The 27,529-nt window shown below is 47.6% G+C and overlaps 1 protein-coding gene across 12 annotated transcripts in view; it reads left to right on the forward strand.

Moving 5' to 3' along the window:
- RYR1 (ryanodine receptor 1) overlaps positions 1-27,529 on the forward strand; it is a 204,767-nt gene that overhangs the window by 32,618 nt on the left and 144,620 nt on the right. For 8 of the 12 annotated variants that reach the window (XM_081018547.1, XM_081018554.1, XM_081018555.1 and 5 more), the window contains exons 2-17: positions 413-532; positions 1,754-1,858; positions 2,823-2,843; positions 9,298-9,372; positions 11,759-11,837; positions 13,100-13,212; positions 14,273-14,366; positions 15,846-15,942; positions 18,863-18,937; positions 20,596-20,752; positions 22,315-22,479; positions 22,877-22,998; positions 23,876-24,062; positions 25,101-25,236; positions 26,494-26,589; positions 27,374-27,492. In XM_081018547.1, the coding sequence (XP_080874673.1) occupies positions 413-532; positions 1,754-1,858; positions 2,823-2,843; positions 9,298-9,372; positions 11,759-11,837; positions 13,100-13,212; positions 14,273-14,366; positions 15,846-15,942; positions 18,863-18,937; positions 20,596-20,752; positions 22,315-22,479; positions 22,877-22,998; positions 23,876-24,062; positions 25,101-25,236; positions 26,494-26,589; positions 27,374-27,492 (1,761 nt within the window). The remainder of the gene's footprint in view (positions 1-412; positions 533-1,753; positions 1,859-2,822; positions 2,844-9,297; positions 9,373-11,758; positions 11,838-13,099; positions 13,213-14,272; positions 14,367-15,845; positions 15,943-18,862; positions 18,938-20,595; positions 20,753-22,314; positions 22,480-22,876; positions 22,999-23,875; positions 24,063-25,100; positions 25,237-26,493; positions 26,590-27,373; positions 27,493-27,529) is intronic. The other 4 variants (XM_081018553.1, XM_081018558.1, XM_081018550.1 and 1 more) reach the window with 1 other exon arrangement.

Consider the following 27,529-nt stretch of genomic DNA (forward strand, 5'->3'; position numbering starts at 1 on the left):
TCAGTGGGCTTCTCCTCAGTGGATATTATTTCTGCGTAGATCTCGATTAAAAAACCATAACTTGAGGCAATTTTAAACGATCTGGTTGGGTGTATCCTACAGAATATAAAAGCGAGACATGGGGAGTGGTTTTCAGGTGAGTGGGAGATAGATACAGAGGAAGACTTTCTTAATCGGAAAATCGGATGCAGGGTGAAAATTGGGAAAACTATAATTAGAAAACCACTTTGCTGTGCTTGCCCTGGAGAGTCCAGAATCTTCTTTTGAGGTTTCCAATCATGGCTAGGCGTCTTTTAGGAATGCCTTCCGCATAGAGAATATTCTGTTGCTGATCAAGGACTGAGACTTGGCATCCCCAGGATCTCGGCCTTCTGAGCCTGCATTTCTGAGACGCTCTTCTTTTCTCCCTCAGGATGATGAGGTCGTTCTTCAGTGCTCTGCCACCATCTTGAAGGAACAGCTGAAGTTATGTCTGTCTGCAGAAGGTTTCGGCAACCGGCTGTGTTTCCTAGAACCTACCTCCAACGCTCAGGTACCTTCTGGGGAAAGGGCAGCTGGGTAGGAAATATCTATACTAGTTTATCCCATGGTTGGAACAGTCAATAAGACGATCTGACCAGAGTTTGGTGGTTGCCGTCAGAGTCAGGGAAATTGTTATGTCAGACCTTATGACGGTGGCCTGGTATGATTTGTCTGAGTGTCCGAACATATGGCTTCAGAATACCTCACAGGAACCGATTAGTAAATGAAATAAATAACAAATAATTAACCGCGGATTGTTTTCCAGCAACAAACCGTGATGTGAAGCCATGGTCTGTTGAAGGCTTATAAACCATGGCTTTTTTCACTGTTCTCTGGAGTCGTGTCCAAACTCGGCAACCTTGCTAAACCTTGCTAAACCACTCCGGATTCTTGCAGAAACTTTGGAGAAACAAGCCGCGACTCGCTTGCTTGCTTTTCTGTTTGATTATTGGTTTGTTGAAGAAACCATGATCAGAACGAACTAGGGGCATACCATTATGTGCAAACGTATCCACTGGCTGGTAATAAACTTCAAGAGACAAGAAAACCTTGGCGCAAAACTCTTGTGCTTTGAAGGCCACCCCAGAATCTGATGTCCATGGGTTTGCGTGGTTCCAGTTAATCATGGTCACTGGGATATGAGGAAATTGGGGAAATTATAAGGCGGGGGAGGAGACTGGAAGGGCCTGTGAGAGCTGCTATGAGGGTGAGACCTGCCTAGTAATCTGGCAACCTCATCAAAGTCCCTGGTCTCTCTGCAGCTCCCCAATAGCAGCTGTTTACCTCAGCCGTAAAGTACTCTACTTCTGCACTGCCATTAAAGTGGGGTGTAATTTGCAGTCTCTGACGTGCCCACCAAATTCACTAATTCGATATGGGAACCAAGGATCCAGAGATCTCGTTAAGGGTGGCCAAATTCTGTGCATCTGCCATAAAACTTAGGGAACAAGCTGTGCTACCACAGTGACTAAGGCCATAAATGACCATTTTAGTGATTAAGATTTAAATTATATATTTTTAACTGCTGTTATATCTGTTATACCTGTCCCTGTTATACCCAACTGCAAATTTAAATGTATCCCTATCGTGTTTTATGACTTCCCTGATATTGTATGTGAGCTGGAACTGGTCTGTGACCGAAATAATAAATTTATTATTATGATATGGGAACACTACCCACCCAAGTTGTTTTTAAAAAAACCAAGCAAACCTGTGTTTTCTACACACACAGAAAGTCCCCCCGGATCTGGCCATATGCTGCTTCAGCCTGGAACAGTCCTTGTCCGTACGAGCGCTTCAGGAAATGCTAGCCAACACCGTCGAGGTGGGTTCTGATGTAAGTACGGCTAACGTTTCTTTGTGAGCACATCACAGCCCCATCAACTTTGGGGCAAGGAAGTTTTTTCCAACCTGAGAACCACATTGCCACCTTCCAGGGTCCACCACATGCCAGCGGGTGGGCGGGGCCAGAGGCAAAAGGGGGTGGAGCAATGAAAGTAAACCCCGCCTCTGTACAGTAAAGGAGCTTCTGAATGTGCTCACACACCCTCTTGTCCAAGCAAGAGTCACAAGGACACATCCCACCCAGGGAAAGACTGAAAAGCAAGACTGGCGGTGTGTGTGGCTTGGAGAGAGTCCCGGGGGCCAAGTAGGGAGGTCTGGAGGGCCACATATGATTCCCCAGGGGCCTGAGTTTCTTTACCCATGCTATACATATTGGACCTGAGCGTTTCCCTGCGTGGGAGGGCCTTTGTCCTAGAAACTCCACACACATTTTAGGATTCTGACTGTGCCGCAAGGCAATGCAGGAGTTCAGCCCAACATGCAAAGGGTGGCAGGATCCAGGCCACTAGCGATGCAACGGAGGGGCTGTTACGTGTGCCCTCATTTCCCAGCCACCCTCTTGCACAATGGGTAACACTCAGGGCAAGAGGCCTAAACAGAACCATGGTGCTGTCCAGGTGCCCGGCCTTCCGGTTCACCCCACAACAGCCTCCACCTGTTTTCAAATATTACCTGGTTATGTGCTCTGTGGGTATGGTTCAGAAGACCCCTGCATGCATGTTTGGGGATGGGGCGAGAGCCGGCCTGAGCCCCGTCCGCAGTGGGAACACCTGGAGCAGGTATGTGTGGTTGCAGCGGGTGGGTGGCGGCGTCTCTGTGATGCTAGCTGAGGCGACCAAGGGCTTCCTGGTGTTGTGCTGTGCCCGCCTTGGCTTGTGGACTGAGTATCCAGCGTGGTTTATCTTCTCTTCCTCTTCTTTCCTTTGGCTTCTCAATTCTGCTGGCTGACCCTCTAGGGTGTTGACTTGGACAAGTGGGTAGGTGCCGACTTCGCTGCCGTGATCCCACCCACCCACCCACCCACCCACCCGTGCCCCTTCCTTTCTAAACCCCTTCTCTGCCTTCTTCTCCCTGACCTTGTTTTGCTGTGTGCGCACACCCGTCTCCTCTCCTCTTCCTGGGGGGTTCCCACCTCCCCATGCTTAGCCAGAGGCAGATATGTGTGGCAGGACTTAGGAACAACCAAGCGATCTGGGGTTGGGGTTGCAGGGTCCCACAAATCCCACTTCGCAGCCCTTTTTCGGGCTCCCAGGACAAAGACCAGAATCTTCCTCATTTTGACCACATGCAACAAACCCCCAGCTCTCCTTTCTGCTCCCCAAAGCAAATGGGTACCCTAAAAAGCAAATGGATATGCCTCTATCCATTTCTATCCATGGGACCAATGCCCAGATACCAGCTTCAAACCTGTATCTCTAGCGACAGCCTTGATGTGCAGAAATTCAAGAGGCGAAGCTTTTCCCAACATGGCTGCCATGTGAAGGGGAAAAGGATTCGTTGCTTGATTTCTGTGGGTCAGGCTGCTGCGAAAGGCACGGAAGTGGGATCAGTAAATCCTTTCGTCGAGCATGAAGATGGAGGCCTCTGGCCAGAAAGGGTTTCTTGCATGAACAATCCGCTTCAAGGGGCTTCAAAACCAAGTTCCAAAAGTCCATGGAATTCTGCTGTCTGGAGAAAGGCTGTAGATCAGCAGTAGAGCTTTGCATGCAGAAGGTGCCAAGTTCAAGGCCCGGGGTCTCCAGCTAGGGCTGGAGGTCCTTGCCTGAAAGCCCAGAGAGATGCTGCCACTCAGTGTAGACACTACTGAACCAGGTCGGTCTGACTCTGTAGAAGGCAGCTCCCTGTGTTCCTATATTACACCCTCTCCCATTCGATAGAGCTCAGGTACCACTGCGTTTGAGCAGCAAGCGATGTCTCCTTGCATGAACAAGCTTTTCTCCACTTCCAAAGGAACTGTATTGTATTTCCGGTCCAAAGAGGGGGGCGTTCCCTAGCTAAACTACGGAACTTTGCTCCCACTGACTCAGATGGCTTTGAAAGAGGATTAGGCCGAAGTCATGGAGGAGAGGGCTATTGATGGCTTACTAGTCATGATGGCTGCAGTCTGCCTCCATAACAATGGCGACAAGCAATGCTTCTGAATACCAGTTGCTGGAAACCACAGAAGGGAAGAGGGCTTTTGTGCTTGGGGTCTGACTTCCAGGTTTCCCCAAAAATGGATCTGGTTGAGAACAGGATGCTAGACTAGCTGGACCATGGACCTGATCTAGAAGGCTCTTATTCTGTTCCTGTTAAAGTCTATACAGTCATACCTCATGCTGCGTCTGCTTCATGTTACGTTCTTTCAGGTTACGTCCCGTGGCAACCCGGAAGTACTGGAAAGGGTTACTTCCGGGTTTCGCCGCTCGCGCATGTGCAGACGCGCAAAATGACGCCATGCGCAGAAGCGGTGAATCGCAACGTGCGTGTGCGCAGACGCGCCGCTGCGGGTTGCGTTCCTTTCATGTTGCGGACGGGCCTCCGGAACGGATCTCGTTCGCAACCAGAGGTACCACTGTAGTGTTGCGCAAGGTTGGATAGCTCAGTTTTGGGAATGTCCTTCTAGGCGAGAGCTTAATGAGAGGCAAGCGGGGGTCTCTTGTCTTTCTCCCATGATGGAAACCAGGTGGAACCCCCTTTCCCTCTAAATAATTGCCCTCTCCCTCTCTCCTTCGAACTCCTCATCCCTTGATCCATCTCTCCAACACACTTCCTCTTCCACTAGACTTTTCCATCCTTGGCTGTGGTTACTCCTTCCTCAACCCAAACTCCTCCATCTTTTTCCTGTTCTCACTTCATTGCATGGTTCCTACATGTGAACAGGGAGAGGCTTGCACACTGGGGCTTATGTTGCAAGCTGGTGATGGAGCACAGTATGTCAAAACTAGTGTGGTTCGCTTCCAGTTGTCCTCTTCCTTCAAGCACTCATCTTGATTTCTGTGTATCCACTGTTTATTGGGTGTTTATTCTGAATTGTTTGGAGGGAGGTTAGAGAGCATCATGTCTAGGGGGTGGGGCAAAATTCTCTTCTCCCTTGAAGGCGGACCTACTTAATTCACACTTTCTGAAACCATGTTTGAAATAAAACACAGGTGTCCTTGGAAAGTCACACTTCTCTGAATTTTGCAACGTGGCTCACTATTTAGGTCAGGGTTTGTCAACCTGGTTCCTACTGCCCACTAGTGGGTGTTTCAGGATTCTAGGTGGGCAGTAGGGGGTTCTATGGCACAAGATGAATCCCCCTTCCATTGAGCACTGGTGGGCGGTAAGGAAATTTTTGCCATCAAAAAAGATGCATTAGTGGGCGGTAGGTATACAAAGGTCAACTACCCCTGATTTAGGTAATGTGTGCAAAAATGCATACTCCATGCTAGAGTGTGCATAAAGCGTACATATATTGGTGAAAATAGTGTGCCAAAATTCACTGTATACTAGGGGAAGTAGTTTTGCCAACGAATGTGCAAGTTAGACAAACTGCCTACAAAATTGTGTGTGTTAAGGAAAAGCCACACTAAATTATGGTGAATTTTCGTGTGGACGTTAAAAACAGTTTCAAAACCAGATGTAGAAATGTGGAGTGGTGAACTTGGGACTGGAAAAAATGAGAACCCAAGAGGAACAAAAACGGACACATTTACCAGTTTCCCTAATCACATCAAGCAATGGTTGTCCTACACTTCCCGGTGCGTTTTTCTGCCACTTCCCTTACCACAAACCAACCAACCCTGACTCCTTATTTATTTGCTTTTAGAAGTGGCTTTTTTGCACAGGGGCGCCAAATCCACTTTAATCGTGTGGCCTGAATTTTGCCGGCGTGCAGTTGAATCCCACCCACAAAATAGCGACAGTCCGGAAGCGGCCGAGGTGTTTTGCACTGTGAGATGAACCAAGTTGCTGGGATCTTGTTGTGTTTGATCTTACAAGACAAGATGGAGCCACGATGGGCAGTGGGCCTACTCTCCATCCCACCCTACTGTGATGTGTTGTATTCTTTGCCCCCACCCTTGCTCCGCAAAATGTTGGCCGTGCCCCTTCCTCCCTGGTGAGAGTGCTGCTTAGGAAACAGCGACTGGCGCCACAGTGGGTTGCAACGTTCTTCTACCAGCAACTAGGTTCCCATGATCTCAGAATGCAGACTGCCCTGACAGTGATCATGTGACCTCTGCAGGGGATTATGGGGTAACACCCATGAGGCATTGGCTGTGCGCCACCTACATGGGTCGTGCCAAACCATGGGGCATGCTCCCTGCCTGATATATTGGGTTAAAATGGGATAACGCCCAGTATTGCTGCTTTGAGCTAAATTTAACAGGAAGTTGGGCTCCCTCTCTTCTGGGGTTGGGTATACAGTCCAAATGAAGCTCTTTAGATGCATGAACTGCAGTAATTAAAACTGCTTAGTAATCATTACATGTGCTGTAATCACATGGTTTTTAAGGCCCAGGTCGTTAAAGTCCGTGCCACGGTAATGCAGACCTGCTGTAATGATCACACAGCAGTTGTTCCCAAATTGTGCATGATTTCAGATCCCTGCAGGACGTAAATTGATGAAATACCGTATTTTTCGCTCTATAAGACACACTTTTTCCCCTTCAAAAATTAAGGGGAAATGTGTGTGCGTCTTATAGAGCGAATGCAGGCTCCTTGGCTTCAGCAATAGCAACGCAAAGCCTCTGAAGCACAGAGGGCGAGCTCCCCCCGTGCTCCGGAGGCTTCGCGTTTCTTTCGCTGAAGCCGCCTGAAGCCCCTGGAGTGCAGCGCGAACTCCCGCTGTGCTCCGAAGGCTTGCAGATAGCTGCCTCCCCCTCCTATGGTCCGGTGCGTCCTATACAGCAAAAAATACGGTAATAAGCGTTTCCTGTAAGGTCCTGGTCATGCCTCTCTTTAAATCATTCTATGCGTGAGTGTGTGTCTTCATTCGGGGTGAAGAAATGGTTCAGTCCACACCTGTTGCAGAGACACACCAGCACGGTCCGTCCTCGGAGGCTGTCACCTGGTGTGTCCATCTATATATGGGGTGCAGTGAATGACCCTCCTCTGAGAGTTGCCCGTTTTGCTGCATCTTGAAGTTTGCGCTTGGGGAATCAAGACCGGAGCATCACAGGCCCTTCCCTGGAAAACCAAGCTTTAACTGTATTTGAGTATGACTTAAAACTGATGGCATTCGCTCTTCTTACAAACCCAAGAGTCAATCTTGTCTTCTGCAAGAGAAATTGTGCATCTGATTTTAATGCACAATGGACATCAGAAACATGGCACACAGTGCCATCCCGAATGTAATGCAGTAACATGGTCCAGTTATTCACGACCTGCTGCAATATGACTTTTGCCCTGATGGTAGCAAATAAATGCAGTGCTTTTTTCTGGGGGGAACGCATACCCCAAAACATTTTGTGAATCTTTGTCCTTTTGTCCATTTCCTGTATTCCCCCCCCCCCCAATTTGAACTATAAAGTGGTGATTTTCTTGAGTCAAAATGAGAGTACCCCTAAGCATTTATTTTTAGAAAAAAAAGCACTGTATAAATACACATTGCCGCAATGTGAGTCATGCAATAATGACCGTATATATATGTGTGTGTGTACAATATATGTGCAATAATAATATGACCTGTGAAACTAGGGTCATTTATACTGCAGATATATACAACGGCAACTATGGCTATAAATAACATAGCAAAGGGGTCTATGTCATTATTACCATATTTACAGCAGCAAGCAACCTATAGAAGGGATGAGTGTATACATTATTGTGGTGTGGTCCATTATATATTGATTATGGGCTGCATCCAGCGTTAAGAGCCGACTTGTTGAAGTGGGTGCCCATGCCTAACTTAGATTCATTCCTCTGAATGGGTCTGCTCCAAAGAAAACTTAACGGGATACAACCCTATATAGATATATAGGTATGAACTGCAGTAAGAACGGCTATTGTTTTTTAATCACGACAAAAACAGATGCCAGTGAAATGCCAGATCCATTGTAATGCCTCGCAATGGTGGCGTCGACGCATGTATGGTGGACGCAAGTCTTTTCCTTGGCTCAGCTGCATATATATATATATATATATATATATATATATATATATACATGTTGAGAAGAGTCTTTGCAAATGGCAGCCACCACCTTTGGTCTTGGCAAGTATGGCTGTGCAAGAGAACCAGGAATCTGTTCCTTGCTGGATGCTTTTGAGGCCCATAAGCAAATCCTACGGACAGTGGATGCGACTTTGCCTTGTTCCCCGCTGGGTCCCTTTGGAAGAAATGGCCCTGAAGAAATTATTCAGTGCTGGCAATCTCTTCAGGAGCTAAATTGGGTTCTTCATGTGGGGATAGATTGTGGGGGACGAAGCGGTGTTTTACTGTGGTGTGGTAAGCTGATTGTTGCACAGCCCTGCTGAGGAGAATTTTACCTCACGTCAAGTGCAGTTGTGTGGTAAAATTCCTGGTTCAAACAGGTCCTCTGTGTCCACCCATTCTCCAGGTCATTCCATAATTTTCCTGGCCTGCTTTTTGCTATTTTCTATGTAATAATAATAATAATAATAATAACAGTTGTGCAATGAAGTTCCTAGTTCAAACAGGTCCTCTGTGTCCACCCATTCTCCAGGTTATTCCATAATTTTCCTGGCCTGCTTTTTGCCATCTTCTATGTTATAGTAATAATAATAATAATAATAATAATAATAATAATAATAATAATAGTTGTGCAGTTCAAACAGGTCCTCTGTGTCCACCTATTCTCCAGGTTATTCCATAATTTTCCTGGCCTTTTTGCTGTCTTCTATGTTTTTTTAAATAATAAGAATAAGAGTAATAGTTGTGTAGTTAAATTCCTGGTTCAAACAGGTCTTCTGTGTCCACCCATTCTCCAGCTCATTCCATAATTTTCTTGGTCTGCTTTTTGCCATTTCCTAAGTTTTTAATAACAACAACAATTTTACTGCACAACTGGTTGTTGTTGTTGTTGTTGTTGTTGTTGTTGTTGTTATATTGATACCCCACCCATCTGGGTGTAAAAGCTGAGACATGGAGCATGTTTGCTTGGATGAAATGGGAGTTGTTTTCACGACGCCATTTTCAGGAGTTAGGCCTTGGGCAAGACTTCCATTTCTTGGTTTCTGTTTTGCCAAGGTCTGGGATCCAGTGAGCCACTTTGGAGTGCATTCCAGTAGGCCCTTCAGGAATCTCTGGCCAACCTGGGGCACCAGCTGGGGCTGATGGGAATTGTAGTCCAAAACACCTGGGAAGCCCCAGGTTGGTCAAGGCCGCCTTAAGGAAAGGTGTCAGCAACTTGCATTTGCTATAGGTTGGGGATGAGGGTGCTCTGGGTGGGATTGTCCAATTCACAGACTGACTTGGCTTTCTCTTTTGCCCTGTCACCCCCACCCCAGTCTTCTCAAGGTGGCGGACATCGGACACTCCTGTACGGACACGCTATTCTTCTCCGGCATTCCCACAGCGCCATGGTAAGGAGGAGGAGGAATTGGAGGAAGTTGTGTGTCTTGAAGAAGCGGGAGGAAGAAACCAGGAAAGTTCAAGAGCTCGGTCCAGCGTTGGCCGACTCCAAAGGCCGGTGGGGCAGGGAAGAGGCAGCTGCTCCTCAGCCATTTTGTGTTCCACGTCCCTGTCCCTGAGCCAAGCAGATTTATTTTCAAGCGTGTGTCATGTGTTCCCCTCCCGGGATGCAGAAATCGCAAGGAATCCTGATAGGGGTTTTAGGAGGTGGGCACATTTCTCGGCCAAGAAGGTGTCAAACGTCAAAAAGGCTGAGCCGCGTTCTGGAGGACAGATATAAGTTCTAAGTCAAGAAGCTGAGGTCACCCAGGGTTGGATGGTGCCGGCTGTGATTTCCTTCTGTGTCAACATTCCTAGGAGAGCTCAGTGTGTGTGTGTGTGTGTGTGTGTGTGTGTGTGTGTGTGTAGAGCTGGGCCTTGAATGGTCATCCTTGAAATCGAGTGTGTATTCGCTTGCCACTGCTGATTTACTGCTGGAATTATTCCTTGAAGTGACCTTACGTGCTTGAAGCGAGGTGAAGATCTTGTAGGACTCCAACTCCCATCAATCCCCAGTTAATGATCAGGGAATGATGGGTGCAGTTCCCCATCCCTACTTTGTTATTGCTATGGTTGTTATTAATTAATTAACTAATGAATATACAGTCATGATGTGCCAAAATGACTTCTAAGCTGTTCGCAACCGTAGAACCAACCCACAATTAAAACACACAATCATCTTGTTGTTGTTGTTTAGTCGTTTAGTCGTGTCCGACTCTTCATGACCCCATGGACCAGAGCACGCCAGGCACTCCTATCTTCCACTGCCTCCCGCAGTTTGGTCAAACTCATGCTGGTAGCTTCGAGAACACTGTCCAACCATCTCGTCCTCTGTCGTCCCCTTCTCCTTGTGCCTCCATCTTTTCCAACATCAGGGTCTTTTCCAGGGAGTCTTCTCTTCTCATGAGGTGGCCAAAGTATTGGAGCCTCAGCTTTAGGATCTGTCCTTCCAGTGAGCACTCAGGGCTGATTTCCTTCAGAATGGAGAGATTTGATCTTCTTGCAGTCCATGGGACTCTCAAGAGTCTCCTCCAGCACCATAGTTCAAAAGCATCAATTCTTCGGCCATCAGCCTTCTTTAGGGTCCAGCTCTCACTTCCATACATCACTACTGGGAAAACCATAGCTTTAACTATACAGACCTTTGTTGGCAAGGTGATGTCTCTGATTTTTAAGATACTACAATCACCTTAGAGCATCCTTAATTAAAATATACAACGGGGCCGTCTTTGCCTTGTGTTGGTCAGCAGCAAGCAGCACCGCACCCCATTGCATTGGGTGTGACCTCTTGTTTTCAGCAGCCCATGCTCTCTGCACTACAGGCAACTCATACGGGAGTTGCGTTTCTGGTTGCTACGCATGTGCTGGTCGCCCACGAGTCAGGAGTTGCCTTACTTCCTTTGGTTAAATGCAAGAAAGGCTTTTACACTCGCCAGAAGCTCTGCTCTGCTCTCGCCGGTCCTGGAAGGATCCTTTAAAAAAGTCCCATATGCTCAGAGACTTTGTGCCTGTTCATTGGGGGATATAGGAAGCCCAGAGCACTTGTTCTTTATATGTCCCTTTTATGAAGAGGCACGTAGTGAGACCATTGATCTCCTGCTGGTGAGGCTCGCTGACCTCCCGGAAAAGCAAAAATTTGACCTTTTCCTGTTAGGCAAAGATCATAAGACGACCCGGATGGTCGCCAGATTCTGTGTACAGATTTGTAGGCACAGACCAACCCCCAACCCAAACTAGTTCATTAAGAAAATTCCCAAACTCGGTTCCATGGGTGACTCTGGGTCATCTCTCTGTGGTAGCTTATCTTAAAGTTTTAAGTGTCTATACGCTTATCGCATTTATAAATTTTAAATTTATTGTTGCACATTGTTTTAAATGTTTGCTTTCCTTCTGAGATTGTACCCCCAGGTGTGTTTTATAAGCTGGTCTCCGGCCGTAATAAATTATCTATCTATCTATCTATCTATCTATCTATCTATCTATCATCTATCTATCATCTATCTATCTATCTATCATCTATCTATCTATCATCTATCTATCTATCTATCTATCTATCTATCTATCTATCTATCTATCAGCTACTTCCTTTGGTGCAAAAGATTATGGCCACACATCTATCTACGTGCATTTATAAAGTTACATTTTAAAGCTGCAATTTAAGGTGCAGAAACCAGGGTGGTTGATCTCCCTAGCACGCGCACACACGCGCACACACACACACACACACACACACACACACACTTGAGGTTAAGAACTTCAGAGAACGTTTCTTGATCTTCTTTCCTTCCCGATTTGCAGTATTTGAGCTGCCTAACCACATCCCGCTCCCTGACGGATAAACTTGCCTTTGACGTGGGCCTTCAGGAGGATGCAACAGGTATGTGATTTTGCACCCCAAGGAATTGCCACCTTGCGGGTGTTTTTGCTTGCAGCGGGCAAGAGGAGGAGAATATTCCTAGCTCATTCTACATTCCAGGCACCGTTCAGTGGCAATAGGACTGTGTTGAGTCTCAGAGGAGTAAATTCCCACTCAGTGCAGACACAGAACAAAACAAATCTGCATGCAAACAACTGAAATTCTGTGCTGGTGGTGGCGGTGCGGAATAATTCTGTGACCTGGCTACATGATGCAAATTGAGCAGCTTTTAATGAAATGTTATTGGGCCAAAGTGAAACATAAATTATGCAAGCTGCTCAGATTGTATATTTTATGTTGCACATTTGCCCAATGAAATCTCATCAATAAAACAAGTACAAATCTGCAAATAAGCTTAATACATCAAAGGGATGTGGGTGGCGCTGTGGTCTAAACTACTGAGCCTAGGGCTTGCCAATCAGAAGGTCGGCGGTTCTAATCCCCGCAATGGGGTGAGCTCCCATTGCTCGGTCCCAGCTCCTGCCAACCTAGCAGTTTGAAAGCATGAAGTGCAAGTAGATAAATAGGTACCATTCTGGCGGGAAGGTAAACAGCATTTCTGGCCACATGCTGGCCACATGACCTGGAAAAACTGCCTGCAGACAAACGTCGGCTCCTTTGGCCAGTAAAGCGAGATGAGCACCGCAACCCCAGAGTCGTTCGCGGCTGGACTTAACTGTTGGGGGTCCTTTACCTTTACATTTTTACATCAAATATAGCTGGATCGCCCCCTCAGGGAAAACCTAGGTCAGTGGTTCCCAAACTTTTTCTGGCCACCCCACCCTTTCCCCATAAACTCATTCCCTGTGCCCTTTACCCTAGCCTATAAAAACATCCGGAATAGCAGTTTGCATGACCCGCTTCGGTAGATAATAACACAATCAAATTCAAAGCCGTAACCATTAATTGCACGTTTATTCAAAATCCAGTTAAAACTATTCGGTTTCAATTGATGAACTTGATCCACGGATGCCAGCTTTACATAGTAATTCCCCTCTCTAGCGCCCCCTTGCCTCTTAGTACCCCCCCTAGGTAATGCCACCGCCTCCCAGGGGGCAAGTAATGCCCACTTTGGGAACCACTGAGCCAGGTGAACAGATGAATCTGAAGCAGCCCACCTAAATGCCGATACTGTAGGTGCCTGTCTGATGTGACCCCAGAGCAAATAAAGGACCATAGCTAGTTTCTCGTAGACGTCTACCCACAATCTCTCTCACCACTAGGGGAAGCCTGTTGGTGGACTATCCATCCTGCCTCCAAGCAGCGATCGGAAGGGGAGAAGGTGCGCGTGGGTGATGACCTCATCCTCGTCAGCGTCTCCTCTGAGCGGTACCTGGTGAGTGTGTCTGTCTGCCTGTGGGAGGACTTGCCTCCTCCTTCACATGCTGTGGTCTAAACCACAGAGCCTCTTGGGCTTGCCGATCAGAAGGTTGGTGGTCCTGCTAGCTAGGGATCATGGGAGTTGTAAGCCAAAAACATCTGGAGAGCCAAGGTTGAGGAAGCCTGGACTAGAGGACTTGGAGTCACTTGCTCTACATGCGGCTGCCTTTGAAGGTGACCTGGAAACTACAACTAATCCAGAATGCGGCAGCTAGACTGGTGACTGGGAGCGGCCGCCGAGACCACATAACACCCGTCTTGAAAAACCTACACTGGCTCCCAGGACGTTTCCGAGCACAATTCAAAGTGTTGGTGCTGACCTTTAAAGCCCTAAACGGCCTCAAAGGCCCAGTATACCTGAAGGAGCGTCTCCACCTCCATCGTTCTACCTGGACACTGAGGTCCAGCGCCGAGGGCCTTCTGGCGGTTCCCTCGCTGCGAGAAGCCAAGTTACAGGGAACCAGGCAGAGGGCCTTCTCGGTAGTGGCACCCGCCCTGTGGAACGCCCTCCCACCAGATGTGAAAGAGAAAAATAACTACCAAACTTTTAGAAGACATCTAAAGGCAGCCCTGTTTAGGGAAGCTTTTCATAGAATCATAGAATCATAGAATCATAGAGTTGGAATAGACCACAAGAGCCATCGAGTCCAACCCCCTGCCAAGCAGGAAACACCATCAGAGCACTCCTGACATATGGTTGTCAAGCCTCTGCTTAAAGACCTCCAAAGAAGGAGACTCCACCACACTCCTTGGCAGCAAATTCCACTGTCGAACAGCTTTTAATGTTTGATAGGTTATTGTATTTTAGTGTTTTGTTGGAAGCAGCCCAGAGTGGCTGGGGAAACCCAGCCAGATGGGCGGGGTATAAATAATAAATTATTATTAATATTACTTCCAACACTACAATTCTATGATTCCATGAATCCGTGGGGACTATTAAGCCCTTGATTTCACTCCCTGCCCGCTTTGTTTCTTCTACTCTTCTATGTCTCAACAATGTCCTTGTTCTCCCCCAGCACCTGTCTACAGCCAGTGGAGAGCTCCAGGCAGATGCCTCCTTCATGCAAACACTCTGGAACATGAACCCCATCTGCTCAGGCTGCGAGGAAGGTATTTGATTCCTTGGGGTGTGGTTTGAGGTCACATGATGCATCCACCTTGCTGAAGCTAAGCAGGTCCTGGTGTGGTCAGTGCCTAGATGGGAGACCACCGAGGAACCCAATTCCTTATTGCATTTGGATGGAGGTGACAAGGCCATTCACACAAACCTACCAAATTCAAAACCTCTTGGAACAATGCACAGTTGCGCCTTGGAATTCACGGTGCCCCGAATTTTGTGATGCAGTTTTCCAGCCCAGAAAACGTGCACGTGAGGGGGAAATGCGAACGGAATTGCATATATTAGTGAAAGCAGCACCCAGAAAGTTATGTTACGTTAGGGAAGATTGCTTGCAAAAAGAATGCGTATTAGTAGAAATTGCAGACTGGAATGCTGATGAATTTTCACGAGGGCTTTTGAAAAATAAATAAATTGTAAACTGATGGGGAAATGCGGACAACTAAAATTGGAAAATTGAGAAATGACGAGAACAGGATTTATCCAGTCCCTACCTGTGTTACAGGACTATGGTAAGACTTGCTTAGGCCACATTCACACAATACATGGCTCCCCGCAAAGAATTATGGGAGCTGTATTGTGTTTATCATCACCGAGAGCTTTTAGGAGACCCCTATCCCCCCTCACAGAGCTATAAGCACACAGTGGTTTAACAGGGAACTCTGGGAATTGTTGTTCCGGCAGAGGAACAGGGTCCTCCTAAGACCTCTCAGTGCCCTTAACCAACTACAGCTCCCAGAATTCTTTGCGGGAAGCCATGGCGGTTTAAAGTGGCACCGTAGCTCTTCAGATGTATGGAGGGAATGTGGCTTGAGATGACGCAAGCAAAGACAATGTACATCATGCATTTTCTTTTCTTTCTTTTCCCCCCAAATTTTTTAATTGATTTTCCAGAGTTTTAAAGAAACAAACATACATCTTAACTGTACGATGATCCAATCTTGGTGACATTGTTAAATGACCTCCTCGAATCCCCCTGACTGAGTTTCATTGTATATCATTGTAACAGTTTTCCAAAACCAATTTTCTCATAAAATTAACTTAGTCACTTAACATCTTTCTTCCTTTTCATTTTAACTTTAAACATATTATTCTCTAACATCACATATTTAAATCCTAAGTCTATCTGGTATTTGCAAGTTTTTTCCAATTAAGTTATCTTAGGATATTTAACTAAATAGTCTTTGAATTTCATCCAATCGTCCTGGTACTCCTCCTCCTTCTGGTCGTGGACTCTTCCGGTCAGGTTGGCTAGCTTCGAAAAGTCCATCATCTTCATCTGCCATTCCTCCACTGTTGGGACTTCTTGTGTTTTCCAATTCTTAGCTAACAAAATTCTAGCTGCAGTTGTGGCATACAAAAACAATCTGACATCTTGGGCAATTCCATGTGCACTCCAAATGTATTAGTTTCCTCACTCTGCTTTTGATCCCACGCTCTCTAATCCCTATTTTTTGGGGTGGTCCATGCAGGATATGTGACCGGAGGCCATGTTATGCGCCTCTTCCACGGCCATATGGACGAATGCCTCACCATCTCCACCACGGACCAGAATGAAGAGCAACGCAGGTGGGCATACCGTGTGGGGGTTGTCAGCATAAAGGTGGCACTTTAAAGAGCAAGGGGGGCAAAAGAAAGGGGAGAGAGAAGCCTCTACCCCAAATAGTGAACAGAAAGCGAGAGGCGAAGAACATGCAGACTTTGAACGCAGCTGTTATTTGGGGAGGGGAGCGTCTCTACCCAAAAGTAAAAGATCGCACCAAAGACAGTTCAAGATCTCGATAACTCAGATTTTAATTCAGTGCAAGCATTTTGTTATTCCCCTCCTTCCCCTGCTGAGGAGTGTATTAACTTACGGTCTGTGTGTGTGGTTTGGGAGCTGCACTGTTAGGGGAAAAACAATGCTGTCCAAGGTTGTAAAGACTGCAGAGAGAATAATTGGGTGCACTCTTCCCACCTTGGATCAAATCTATGCTTCCAGGTGCCATAAGAAGGCTGCGGAGATAGCGCAGGATAGTGCACACCCCAGAAATGATCTCTTTCAGTTTCTGCCTTCTGGAAGAAGGTACAGGGTTATAAAGACTAGGACTAGCCGCCTGAGAAACAGTTTCTATCCAAATGTCATTTTGGTTTTAAACGCAGTGTAAGGTAGTCTCTGGGGGGACACGGGTGGCGCTGTGGGTTAAATCACAGAGCCTAGGACTTGCTGGTCAGAAGGTCGGCGGTTCGAATCCCCGCGACGGGGTGAGCTCCCGTTGCTCGGTCCCTGCTCCTGCCAACCTAGCAGTTCGAAAGCACGTCAACGTGCAAGTAGATAAATAGGTACCGCTCCGGCACGAAGGTAAACGGCATTTCCATGTGCTGCTCTGGTTCGCCAGAAGCGGCTTAGTCATGCTTGCCACATGACCCGGAAGCTGTACACATGACCCGGCCAATAAAGCGAGATGAGCGCCACAACCCCAGAGTCGTCCACGACTGGACCTAATGGTCAGGGGTCCCTTTACCCTTTACCTTTAAGGTAGTCTCTATGTGAGTATATTGTATTCAGTTATGGGGTATCAGAGTTTTTAGGGGCTAACCAGGCTGGGATAGTTGGGATAGCAGGCTTGTTGGTTTTTGAATGTCTGATGTAGATTTTTTCAATTTCTTTGTTCTGTATGGGACAGTGACAATAAAGATTATTGTATCGTATCGAATATGTAAACATTTTTTAAAGCCACTCACTAATGGATTGGAGGCCCGTCGTTGGTATAGCCGTATTGCTGGAGGGATAGCGCTTGTGGTTGGGGGAGCCTGAGCAACACCAGCCCTGCAAAGCATCCCGGTGTTGTTATAGACTCAGAGAATTGTAGACTTGGAAGGAACCGCGAGGGTCATCTGGCCCAACCCCCTGCAATGCAGGAGCCTTTTAGCCCAACTTGTGTTAGATTTCTGTTATGCCACTGTGCAGTTTTTGGAGTCACAAGACTCTGTTGACATTCCAGACTGTTGGAATTCTCATGGGAGATGGGAGACGGATGTTGCTGTTACTGGTTTCCTGTTTCTTTGTCCTGTTGTTCACTGACTCTCACTGAGAGCAGATGCATATTCTTTTCTGTCCTGCATAGTTAGAAATAAGCATAGCGATGTAGCACATATTTCTCGGCTCCTTCTGCTGTTTGGATACTCTGCGTAATGGGGAGCGTGCCTAAAGCCTCATTAAAGGCTTAGGTTGTTAATCACCGTCGGAGGAGGAGAGCCTGATGGATTCCGAAGATACGATGTGGAGGAGAGCCATTTCTGCTCGATCGCACGGAACCTCTGACCACTTGGGGCTCGACCCCAAGATTAAGAGTCTCATGCTCTACCCGTTGAGCATATCCAGGTCTTGGCATGGAGGAAGTTGCAAATATTTAAGATTTGATTTGCTAGGGGGTGGGGAGAGACAGAGAGGAGTGAGGGGCCAACATGTTTGCGGAAGAGGTGGGTTTTCGAGCCGAAGGAAAAGAAAAGGAAAACATTCCCTTTCTTATCCACTTCCCCCTTTGTGCTTCTACACCCAGAAGGCCCTCTGACCCAAAAGTGCCCTGCTGCAAGGCAGTGGGGAGAAGGCCCCTCCTTGTCAGGAGCTCGTCCTACACTTGAGTAGGACCCCGGCAGAGACACATGCCCGACCGGCATGTTCCCTCCCTCCTGGCCATTCGTTCGTGAGCTTCTAAAGCTTTCATCAGCCTGAACATCACAGCGACCGATGCCAACAGACATCGGCACACTTAGGGATCCGCAGAGTCCTATCCACAGAGAACTTTGTTTAGGGTCGGTGCAATGCTGAGTTCTTAGTAAAGGTAAAGGGACCCCTGACCATTAGGTCCAGTCGTGGCCGACTCTGGGGTTACAGCGCTCATCTCGCTTTACTGGCCGAGGGAGCCAGCATACAGCTTCTGGGTCATGTGGCCAGCATGACTAAGCCGCTTCTGGCGAACCAGAGCAGCGCACGGAAACGCCGATTACCTTCCCGCCAGAGCGCTACCTATTTATCTACTTGCACTTTGACGTGCTTTCGAACTGCTAGGTTGGCAGGAGCAGGGACCGAGCAACGGGAGCTCACCCCGTCGCGGGGATTCGAACCGCTGACCTTCCGATCGGCAAGTCCTAGGCTCTGTGGTTTAACCCACAGCGCCACCCGCGTTCCACTGAGTTCTTACTCAGACCCTTTATCCCTGAAAGGGTAAAAAAATACCCTATAATGAAAAGACTAGCACAGGTGGATTCAAGGAAAGCAGCGGCAAGTTGGTGTCCTCCAGACTACAGTTCCCATCATCCTCAGTGTCCTACAGCTGTACTTGCTGGGGGAAGATCGGAATCGCAGCTGGAAGCATCCGGACAGCATCAGGTTGGCCAAGGCAGCTGCAGCAAATAAGAGGCATTATTTCCATGTCTGGTAATTGAACTGGCTGGTTTTGAACCCTGCTTGTGGAAGAGTTACCCAGATCATCTTCCTTTTCCTCAGGGTGGTGAACTACGAAGGCGGAGCTGTCTGTTCCCAGGCTCGCTCGCTGTGGCGCCTGGAGCCTCTGCGGATCAGGTATGAAATAATAATAACAAATAATGGCAGTGCTGTTGGGGTTGCTTGCCTCCTAGGAGAACAGGCTCCCTTGTGGATTTGTCTGCCTCAAAAGCCATGAACAACGCAAAGGATTCTGGGTTGTGTTCGAGGGTGCAGAGTCGGTTTTCACTGGCTTTTGAGCCAACGAGGTATAAAATGTTATTTTAGGACTGTTCCTTTTAAACGTGTCCTGACAAATATTTGTGTGTATAAATATGTGGGTGTATCTGAAGAAGTGTGCTTGCACACGAAAGCTCATACCAAGAACTAACTTAGTTGGTCTTAAAGGTGCTACTGGAAGGATTTTATATATATATATATATATATATATATATATATATATATATATATATACAGAAAATGTTTTTAACCCAAGGACTCAGTTAAAAATCAAGAGCTTACATGGTTGTTAATCAGAGTGGGATGGCACGAAATGCCACAATAAGAGACATCACCTCATGACCAGTTCTGTTTCTTACCTGAAAGTGAAAAATACAATCTGGCTGCCTCTGATATTGGTATACAACCCTTCCACCTCTATGGCTTTATTTGTTGACCCAACCTGGAATATAGTCTTTGACCCTTTTTCTACCCTTACTGACCTTCTTATCAGACATCTGAGCAGTCCTAGCATCAGTGTGCTTACACCCTCAGGCACAACTGCCATTTTATTTTATTTTATTTTATTTCATTTTATTTGTATGCCGCCCTTCATCCAAAGATCACAGGGCGGTTCACAACAGAAAAATAAAAAAAATGAAAACATAAAATACATAATAAAGCAAAAACAGCTCCCCTCAAACAAACAAACAAAAAGTCCAGTATGCCAGTGGACAGTTGGGCTTGGGAGCTGCCATTTTAATTTCCCACAATCCCATGCCCTCAATGTAGTGTTGTTTTGAGGCATTGTGTGGAGAATTAACACGGCTGCTCTGATCAGTCCCCTGTTCAAGGCCCAACCATGGGCGCCATTGACTGCGGAGGAGCCAACAGAGGACATGTGGGAAATTAAAACAGAGGAAGGACCTGCCTGTATGGAAGCCAGGATCCTATGGAGCACTGTCTCACTGTCTCCTTACAGCTTAAAATATCAATTTACAAAGAGTCTGCAATCCAGTATTTGCTGAGGGATGATACTCCTGAAACTACCTATATTGTTTCAGGGTATTCAGCCAAGATTTTTAAAGCTAAATCTAAAGTTGCCTGATTTACTCAATTGTGGCTATCTAGTCTTTTTATATCTTGTATGTGTTTGGATTACTAATGTATTTGGATGAATTTGTATGATTTTATTGTTTGAACTCATGCCAATAAAGGCCAGCGACAATAAAAACGACTGAGGAAAGGAACTACCCGTGAGGGGAGTTGGCCACAACACATCCTTCTTCCATGTGTTCACAGCAGTAAATGGTGGGACTATGTTATAATGTCGTTTATGTATTGCAGGGGCAGCCACTGGGCTGTTTCCCTGATGTTGTTGGACCACAATTCCTGGCATCCCTACCTATTGGCCTTGCTGGCTGCAGGGGCTGATGGGAGTTAGAGTCCAACAGCATCTGAAGGGCAGCACACTGGCTACCCCTGATGTGCCCTAGTTGCCTGAGAGGGAACATACAGTATTTCTTCCACCACAACAGCTGGAGCGGCAGCCACATGAAGTGGGGGCAGCCCTTCCGCGTCCGCCACGTGACCACGGGCCGCTACCTGGCGCAGACCGACGAGAAGGGGCTGGTTGTGGTCGACGCTGAGAAAGCTCACACCAAAGCCACGGCTTTCTGCTTCCGGATCTCTAAGGTGAGAGGAGTCCCCCATTATTGCCCTCGTCGGAAACGGGACAGTCCTTGTTGTTTAGTTGTGTCCGACTCTTCGTGACTCCCTGGACCAGAGCACGCCAGGCACTCCTGTCTTCCACTGTCTCCTGCAGTTTGGTCAAACTCATGCTGGTAGCTTCAAGAACACTGTCCAACCATCTCACCCTCTGTCGTCCCCTTCTCCTTGTGCCCTCCACCTTTCCCAGCATCAGGGTCTTTTCCAGGGAGTCTTCTCTTCTCACGAGGTGGGCAAAGTATTGGAGCCTCAGCTTCACAATCTGTCCTTCCAGTGAGCACTCAGGTCAGGGCTGATTTCCTTCAGAATGGAGAGGTCTGATCTTCTTGCAGTCCATGGGACTCTCAAGAGTCTCCTCCAGCAAGGTGCTCTGCCCTTAAGAATATAAGTACCCAAGAAGAGCCGTGCTGGACCAAAGGCCCATCTTATCCAATATCCTGTTCTCTCACTGGCCAATCAGATGCCCTAGTGGGAAGCCTAAGTGCAATAGAGCTCTCTCCACTTGTGATTCCACGGAAGCTGGGATTCAGAGGCAAACGGCCAACGAGGGCAAACAGAGTTACTATGACTATTGATGTTATGACCGTTGATTTATCCCTCTAAACCACTGTCTCAAGGCAAAATACACATAAGATAGAACTGCCGTGTGTCTGGATTTTCCTGGACACAGCCAGGAAATGGGCTTGAAAATGGCGCCTGTGTGAATTTTCGGTTATTATTTACTACTACTACTACAACTACTACTAATTCTTTTTCTCACCTGCCCTTCACTGTAAGGTCCCTGGATGGGTTACAGCCATTTAAAAATAGTAAATGTTGAAAGTGGCATTGAAATGGAGAGAATCTTGTAAGCAGGAGCAGCCACGCACCTTTAGCAACAGCAAGATATTCTAAAAATGAATAATCAGGTCCAACTGAACAGCAGAACTGAACATTCATTCATTTCGGGCAGATTTTTCTCAGAATTGGCAAAATGTCTGGGAAAACATGGATGTACAGTGGTACCTCGGGTTACACACGCTTCAGGTTACAGACTCCTGTACAGACTTCAGGTTACAGACTACATACGCTTCAGGTTACAGACTCCGCTAATCCAGAAATAGTACCTTGGGTTAAGAACTTTGCTTCAGGATGAGAACAGAAATCGCACGACAGCAATGCGGCAGCAGCAGGAGGCCCCATTAGCTAAAGTGCTGCTTCAGGTTAAGAACAGTTTCAGGTTAAGAATGGACCTCCGGAACGAATTAAGTACGTAACCAGAGGTACCACTGTATGGTAAATAGGGTGTTACACACACACACATACACACACACACACATATATAATCTTTAGTAGAAAAGCCCAAAAATATATGTCTGAATGTAAAGATTGCTCCTATGGCATACATGTGCTGATGTTTTGCCTTATTGGTTTGCTTTTGAATAAAATAAACATTGTAGGACAGCCCTTTCGCCAGCCTGTGGCCTCAGTGTGCCCCTGCTGTCCCTCTGAGCGCATGGCGCCCTCTGTTCTCCCCCTTGCCCTTCTAGGAAAAGCTGGATGTGGCTCCGAAGCGAGACGTGGAGGGGATGGGAGCCCCTGAGATCAAGTACGGAGAGTCCATGTGTTTCGTGCAACATGTTGACAGCGGCCTCTGGGTGACGTACGCGGCGGCTGATGCCAAGGCTCTCCGCTTGGGGCTGCTCAAGAGAAAGGTGAGGCTTAACCGGCTGGCCTCCCTTGCTTTCCATCAGGGCTGGTGGCCCTGAGTCAAGGAGTCACGCAGGGGAGGTTGAGCCCATAAGGTGCCCATTCAGCATCTAAAACACGCAAGTTCCTCAGACTGGAGAGCCCGGCCTGAGTCCGCAGCTTTATAGGGCCAGGTGGAAGCTGATTGGCTCCCCGTGTCAGCTGGTCTCTTTTGAATTGGTTGCTGCAGCACCACCCTCTGGCTATCTGTGGCAGTGGCACCGCAGCACAGCGCCCTCTGCTGGCAAGCTGTCATAGTGGCGCAGAGAGTAAAGTTTCCTAGGCCCCCCTGTGAAGAATCTCTGGTTCGAGAATCCTCTGAGCGTCCACCATATATACCTGCTTTCTTTGCTCACCCTACAGGCCATCTTGCACCAGGAGGGTCACATGGACGATGCTCTCTCCCTGACCCGCTGCCAGCGCGAAGAGTCGCAAGCCGCCCGGATGATCTACAGCACTTCTGGCCTTTACAACCAGTTCATCAAGTAGGTGCCGGGCAGATTCTGCTCCCGTGGAAACCAAGAAATCGACTGCTTGAGTTGTGTTCTGTGCCTGCCTGTCACCTGCCTGCCTGTCACCTTTTTTGTGGTTGCATGCTCCCCTCTGCCATCCCCATTGGCTGATCCATTGTGGTGCCACGGAATGTTAGCAAGCATTCCAATGGATGTGCAAGACTAAGAGTAATTCATCGCAATGCAAAACAAAACCGAACTGCTCATAGGCATGGCTGTCAACTTTTCCCTTTTCTTGCGAGGAATCCTATTCGGAATAAGGGAATTTCCCTTTTAAAAAAGGGAAACGTTGACAGCTATGTTCACAGGAGGGAAGAGAGAGGTCAGTTTGGCGGGAAGAGAAGCAGCGCCTAGTAACAGGAGGAGCTGCGGTGCTGGGTTTATTTATTGAATTTCTATCCCGCCGTTCCCCTCTTTGATTAAGCGGCCATGAGGTCTAGCAGCTTGCCCTGTTTCAAGACCCGAAGCGGAAGAGGTATGGCGCTAAGGGGAGCATTCCACAAAGTAAATATATTAACTTGCGGCCATCTTAGGGGTGTGATTCCTCCTTCTCTGTGCCATCCATATCCAATGCTAATCTCAGCTCTGGCTGTTCCAGTGTGGTGTAGTGGTTAAGAGCGGTGGACTCGTAATCTGGTGAACCGGGTTCGATTCCCTTCTCCTCCACATGCAGCTGCTGGGTGACCTTGGGCCAGTCACACTTCTCTGAAGTCTCTCAGCCCCACTCACCTCACAGAGTGTTTGTTGTGGGGGAGGAAGGGAAAGGAGAATGTTAGCCGCTTTGAGACTCCTTAGGGTAGTGATAAAGCGGGATATCAAATCCAAACTCTTCTTCTTCTTCCTTCCCCAGGGGCCTGGACACACTGAGCGGAAAGGTCAAGTCGGGAACCCCAGTGACTCTTCCCATCGATGGGATGATTCTCAGCTTGCAGGATCTGATCAACTACTTCCAGCACCCTGAAGAAGAGCTGCAACATGAGGAGAAGCAGACCAAGCTTCGTTCCCTCAAAAACAGACAGAACCTCTTCCAGGAGGAGGTGAGCAATCGGGGGCTCAGCCTGGGAGGGTGGCCTGGTTGATGCCATTGCTGAACCGGTGCCCTCAATATGTTGGATTCCCAGTTCCCAGCAGCCCCGCCAGCATGGCCAATAGGGATGATGGAAGCTGTACTCCCAAAAGCATTTGGAGAGGCTCACAGCTTCTCCACCTCTGGTGAAGACAGCAGGGGGTTGTGGGGCTTGCTAAGGTAGGACTCCGGCTCCTGAGGGCACTTTGGTCCTGAAAGTTCTTCATTGGCTCCCAGTACATTTCCGAGCACAATTCAAAGTGTTGGTGCTGACCTTTAAAGGCCTAAACGGCCTCGGTCCTGTATACCTGAAGGAGCGTCTCCACCTCCATCGTTCTGCCTGGACGCTGAGATCCAGCGCCGAGGGCCTTCTGGCGGTTCCCTCGCTGCGAGAAGTGAGGTTACAGGGAACCAGGCAGAGGGCCTTCTCGGTAGTGGGGCCTGCCCTGTGGAACGCCCTCCCAGCAGATGTCAAGGCAATAAACAACTACTTTACTTTTAAAAGACACCTGAAGGCGGCCCTGTTTAGGGAAGTTTTTAATGTCTGACGCTGTATTGTTTTTGACATTTGGTTGAGTGGCTGGGGAGACCCAGTCAGATGGGTGGGGTATAAATATTATTATTATTATTATTATTATTATTATTATTACTACAGTGGTACCTCGCAAGACAAAAAACTCGCTAGACGAAAGGGTTTTTTGTTTTTTGAGCTGCTTCGCAAGACGATTTTCCCTATGGGCTTGCTTCGCAAGACGGAAACGTCTTGCAATTTCGTTTCCTTTTTCTTAACACCGTTAATACAGTTGCGACTTGACTTCGAGGAGCAACTCATAGAACGCGGTGTGGTAGCCTTTTTTGAGGTTTTTTAAGATTTTGGTGATTTTTGAAGCTTTTCCAAAACTTTCCCGACACCGTGCTTCGCAAGACGGAAAAAACCGCAGGACGACAAAACTCGCGAACGAATTAATTTCATCTTGCGAGGCACCACTGTATTCTGCTTCCTTTGCAGGGCATGATTACGCTTGTTCTGAACTGCATCGACCGCCTCAATGTGTACAGCACTGCCGCACACTTTGCTGAATACGCTGGCGAGGATGCCGCTGAGTCCTGGAAGGAGATTGTGAACCTGCTGTATGAGCTTCTCGGTATGAAGACCAAGGGCAGAGCTCTGAGATGAGAGCTACCTGGGCCCATGTTGATGTAGAACAGATCTGGAGCTTGCAGGGCACTCTCGCGTGGCTAGCGAAGTTTTGGGAAGGGCGTCAGCATCGATTTCCAGTTCTGATTCGGTCTGGATTCGGTTGCAGATTTCGCAAGCAACCGTTCCCGGCCCCTGAATTTATGAGATCTGCAGCCCCTGAAGACTTTCTAAGAATGTGCATCCTTGTGTCCCATCTGCATTATACATTTTAATCAGTGTTATACCACTTTAAAAGGGACACGGGTGGCGCTGTGGGTTAAACCACAGAGCCTAGGGCTTGCCGATCAGAAGGTCGGCGGTTCGAATCCCCGCAATGGGGTGAGCTCCCGTTGCTCGGTCCCTGCTCCTGCCAACCCAGCAGTTCGAAAGCACGTCAAAGTGCAAGTAGATAAATAGGTACCACTCCAGCGGGAAGGTAAATGGTGTTTCCATGTGCTGCTTTGGTTTGCCAGAAGCGGCTTAGTCATGCTGGCCACATGACTAAGCTGGACGCCGGCTCCCACGGCCAGTAAAGCGAGATTTGCACCGCAACCCCAGAGTCGGCCACGACTGGACCTAATGGTCAGGGGTCCCTTTACCTTTACCTTTTATACCACTTTAAACAGTCATACCTTGCTCCCAGAGAATCCTGGGAAGTGTGGTTTGTTAAGGGTGCTGAGTTGTTAGGAGATTATTCCCTTTACACTATTCCCCACTATTCCCTTTAAAGATCATCAGTTTCCAGAGTGGTTTAATGGTTCATCCCTTTTCTTAAGGAACCAGTCACTTAAGAAATGGGATGGACCATTAAACCACTCTGGGAACTGGAGCTCTGTAAGGGGAATAGTGGGGTGGTCTCCTAACAACTCTTGGCAGCCTAAAGAATCCCCTGTTCCCAGGATTCTCTGGGGCAAGGCATGACTATTTAAATTGATATAACCCTGATGGAAAGGTATCATACAGATGGGGAAGGTTTGCGTGTCACTTTTAAACCATAATTTAAAGTAAAAGGATTGTGAGTGAGTGAGAGAAGGCTACTCCATCCATCATGTCTGCTTGTGGGCTTCTGGTTATCCATTGTGAGGACCCAATGCTGGACGAGATAATAGCCCTTTGGTCTGATCTCGCGGTTGCAAAATTAAATTGCCTGACAATAATGTTGTGGTGGTAACTAGCCGGGTAGTAACATGCACGCCCTTTGCCTTGGTGTCCCTCCACGCAGCTTCACTGATCCGTGGGAACCGGGCCAACTGCGCCCTTTTCTCCAACAACCTGGACTGGCTGGTCAGCAAGTTGGATCGACTGGAGGCCTCCTCTGGTGAGCAGATGGGGTGGTCGGGGCTGCCCTATACTGTGATCTTCTTCAAGCCACCCGAGTACTATTGAAGTTTTGGACTACAATACCCATCATCCCCAGGCAGTTGGCAGGGATGATGGGAGTTGTAGTCCTAAACTTTTGTAATCCCAAACTGCAGGCTGAGGAAGGCTAGTATCTGTCTGTCTATCTATCTATCTATCTATCTATCTATCTATCTATCTATCATCTATCTATCTATCTATCTATCTCATCTATCTATCTCATCTATCTGTCTCATCTATCTATCTATCTATCATCTATCTATCTATCATCTATCTATCTATCTATCTATCTATCTATCTATCTATCTATCTCATCTATCTATCTATCTATCTATCTATCTATCTATCTATCTATCATCTCATCTATCATCTATCTATCTATCTATCTATCTATGTTAAAACAAAGAAATGGTTGGAGAGGAAACATAACCCAGTGTTGAAAGCAATTTAGTCTTGTGTATAGCTATAGTTCCCCTAAAATTCCCCTAAAATTATGGGGAATAAACCATTATCCATTAGCTTGGGGGCCAGTGTGGTGTAATGGCCAGAGTGTTGGACTAGGACCGGAGACCAAGGTTCACATCCCCACTTGGCCATGAAGCTCCCTGGGTGACCTTTGAGGAGTCACTCACTCCCAGTCTAGCCTACCTTACAGGGTTGTTGTGGGGATAACGTGTATGTGCGCTCTCTCTCTCTCTCTCTCTCTCACTCTCTCTTTGTCCCATCCTGGTCTTATCTGGCAGGCATCTTGGAGGTTTTATACTGCGTGCTCATTGAAAGCCCTGAAGTTCTGAACATCATCCAGGAGAACCACATCAAGTCCATCATTTCGCTCTTGGACAAACATGGGCGCAACCACAAGGTAAGTCGAGCCACACATGCGCCACTGACTCCTCTTC

Source organism: Podarcis pityusensis (genome assembly GCF_964106645.2).
Source record: "Podarcis pityusensis genome assembly, chromosome: 8".
Classification (NCBI taxonomy): Eukaryota; Metazoa; Chordata; class Lepidosauria; order Squamata; family Lacertidae; genus Podarcis; species Podarcis pityusensis.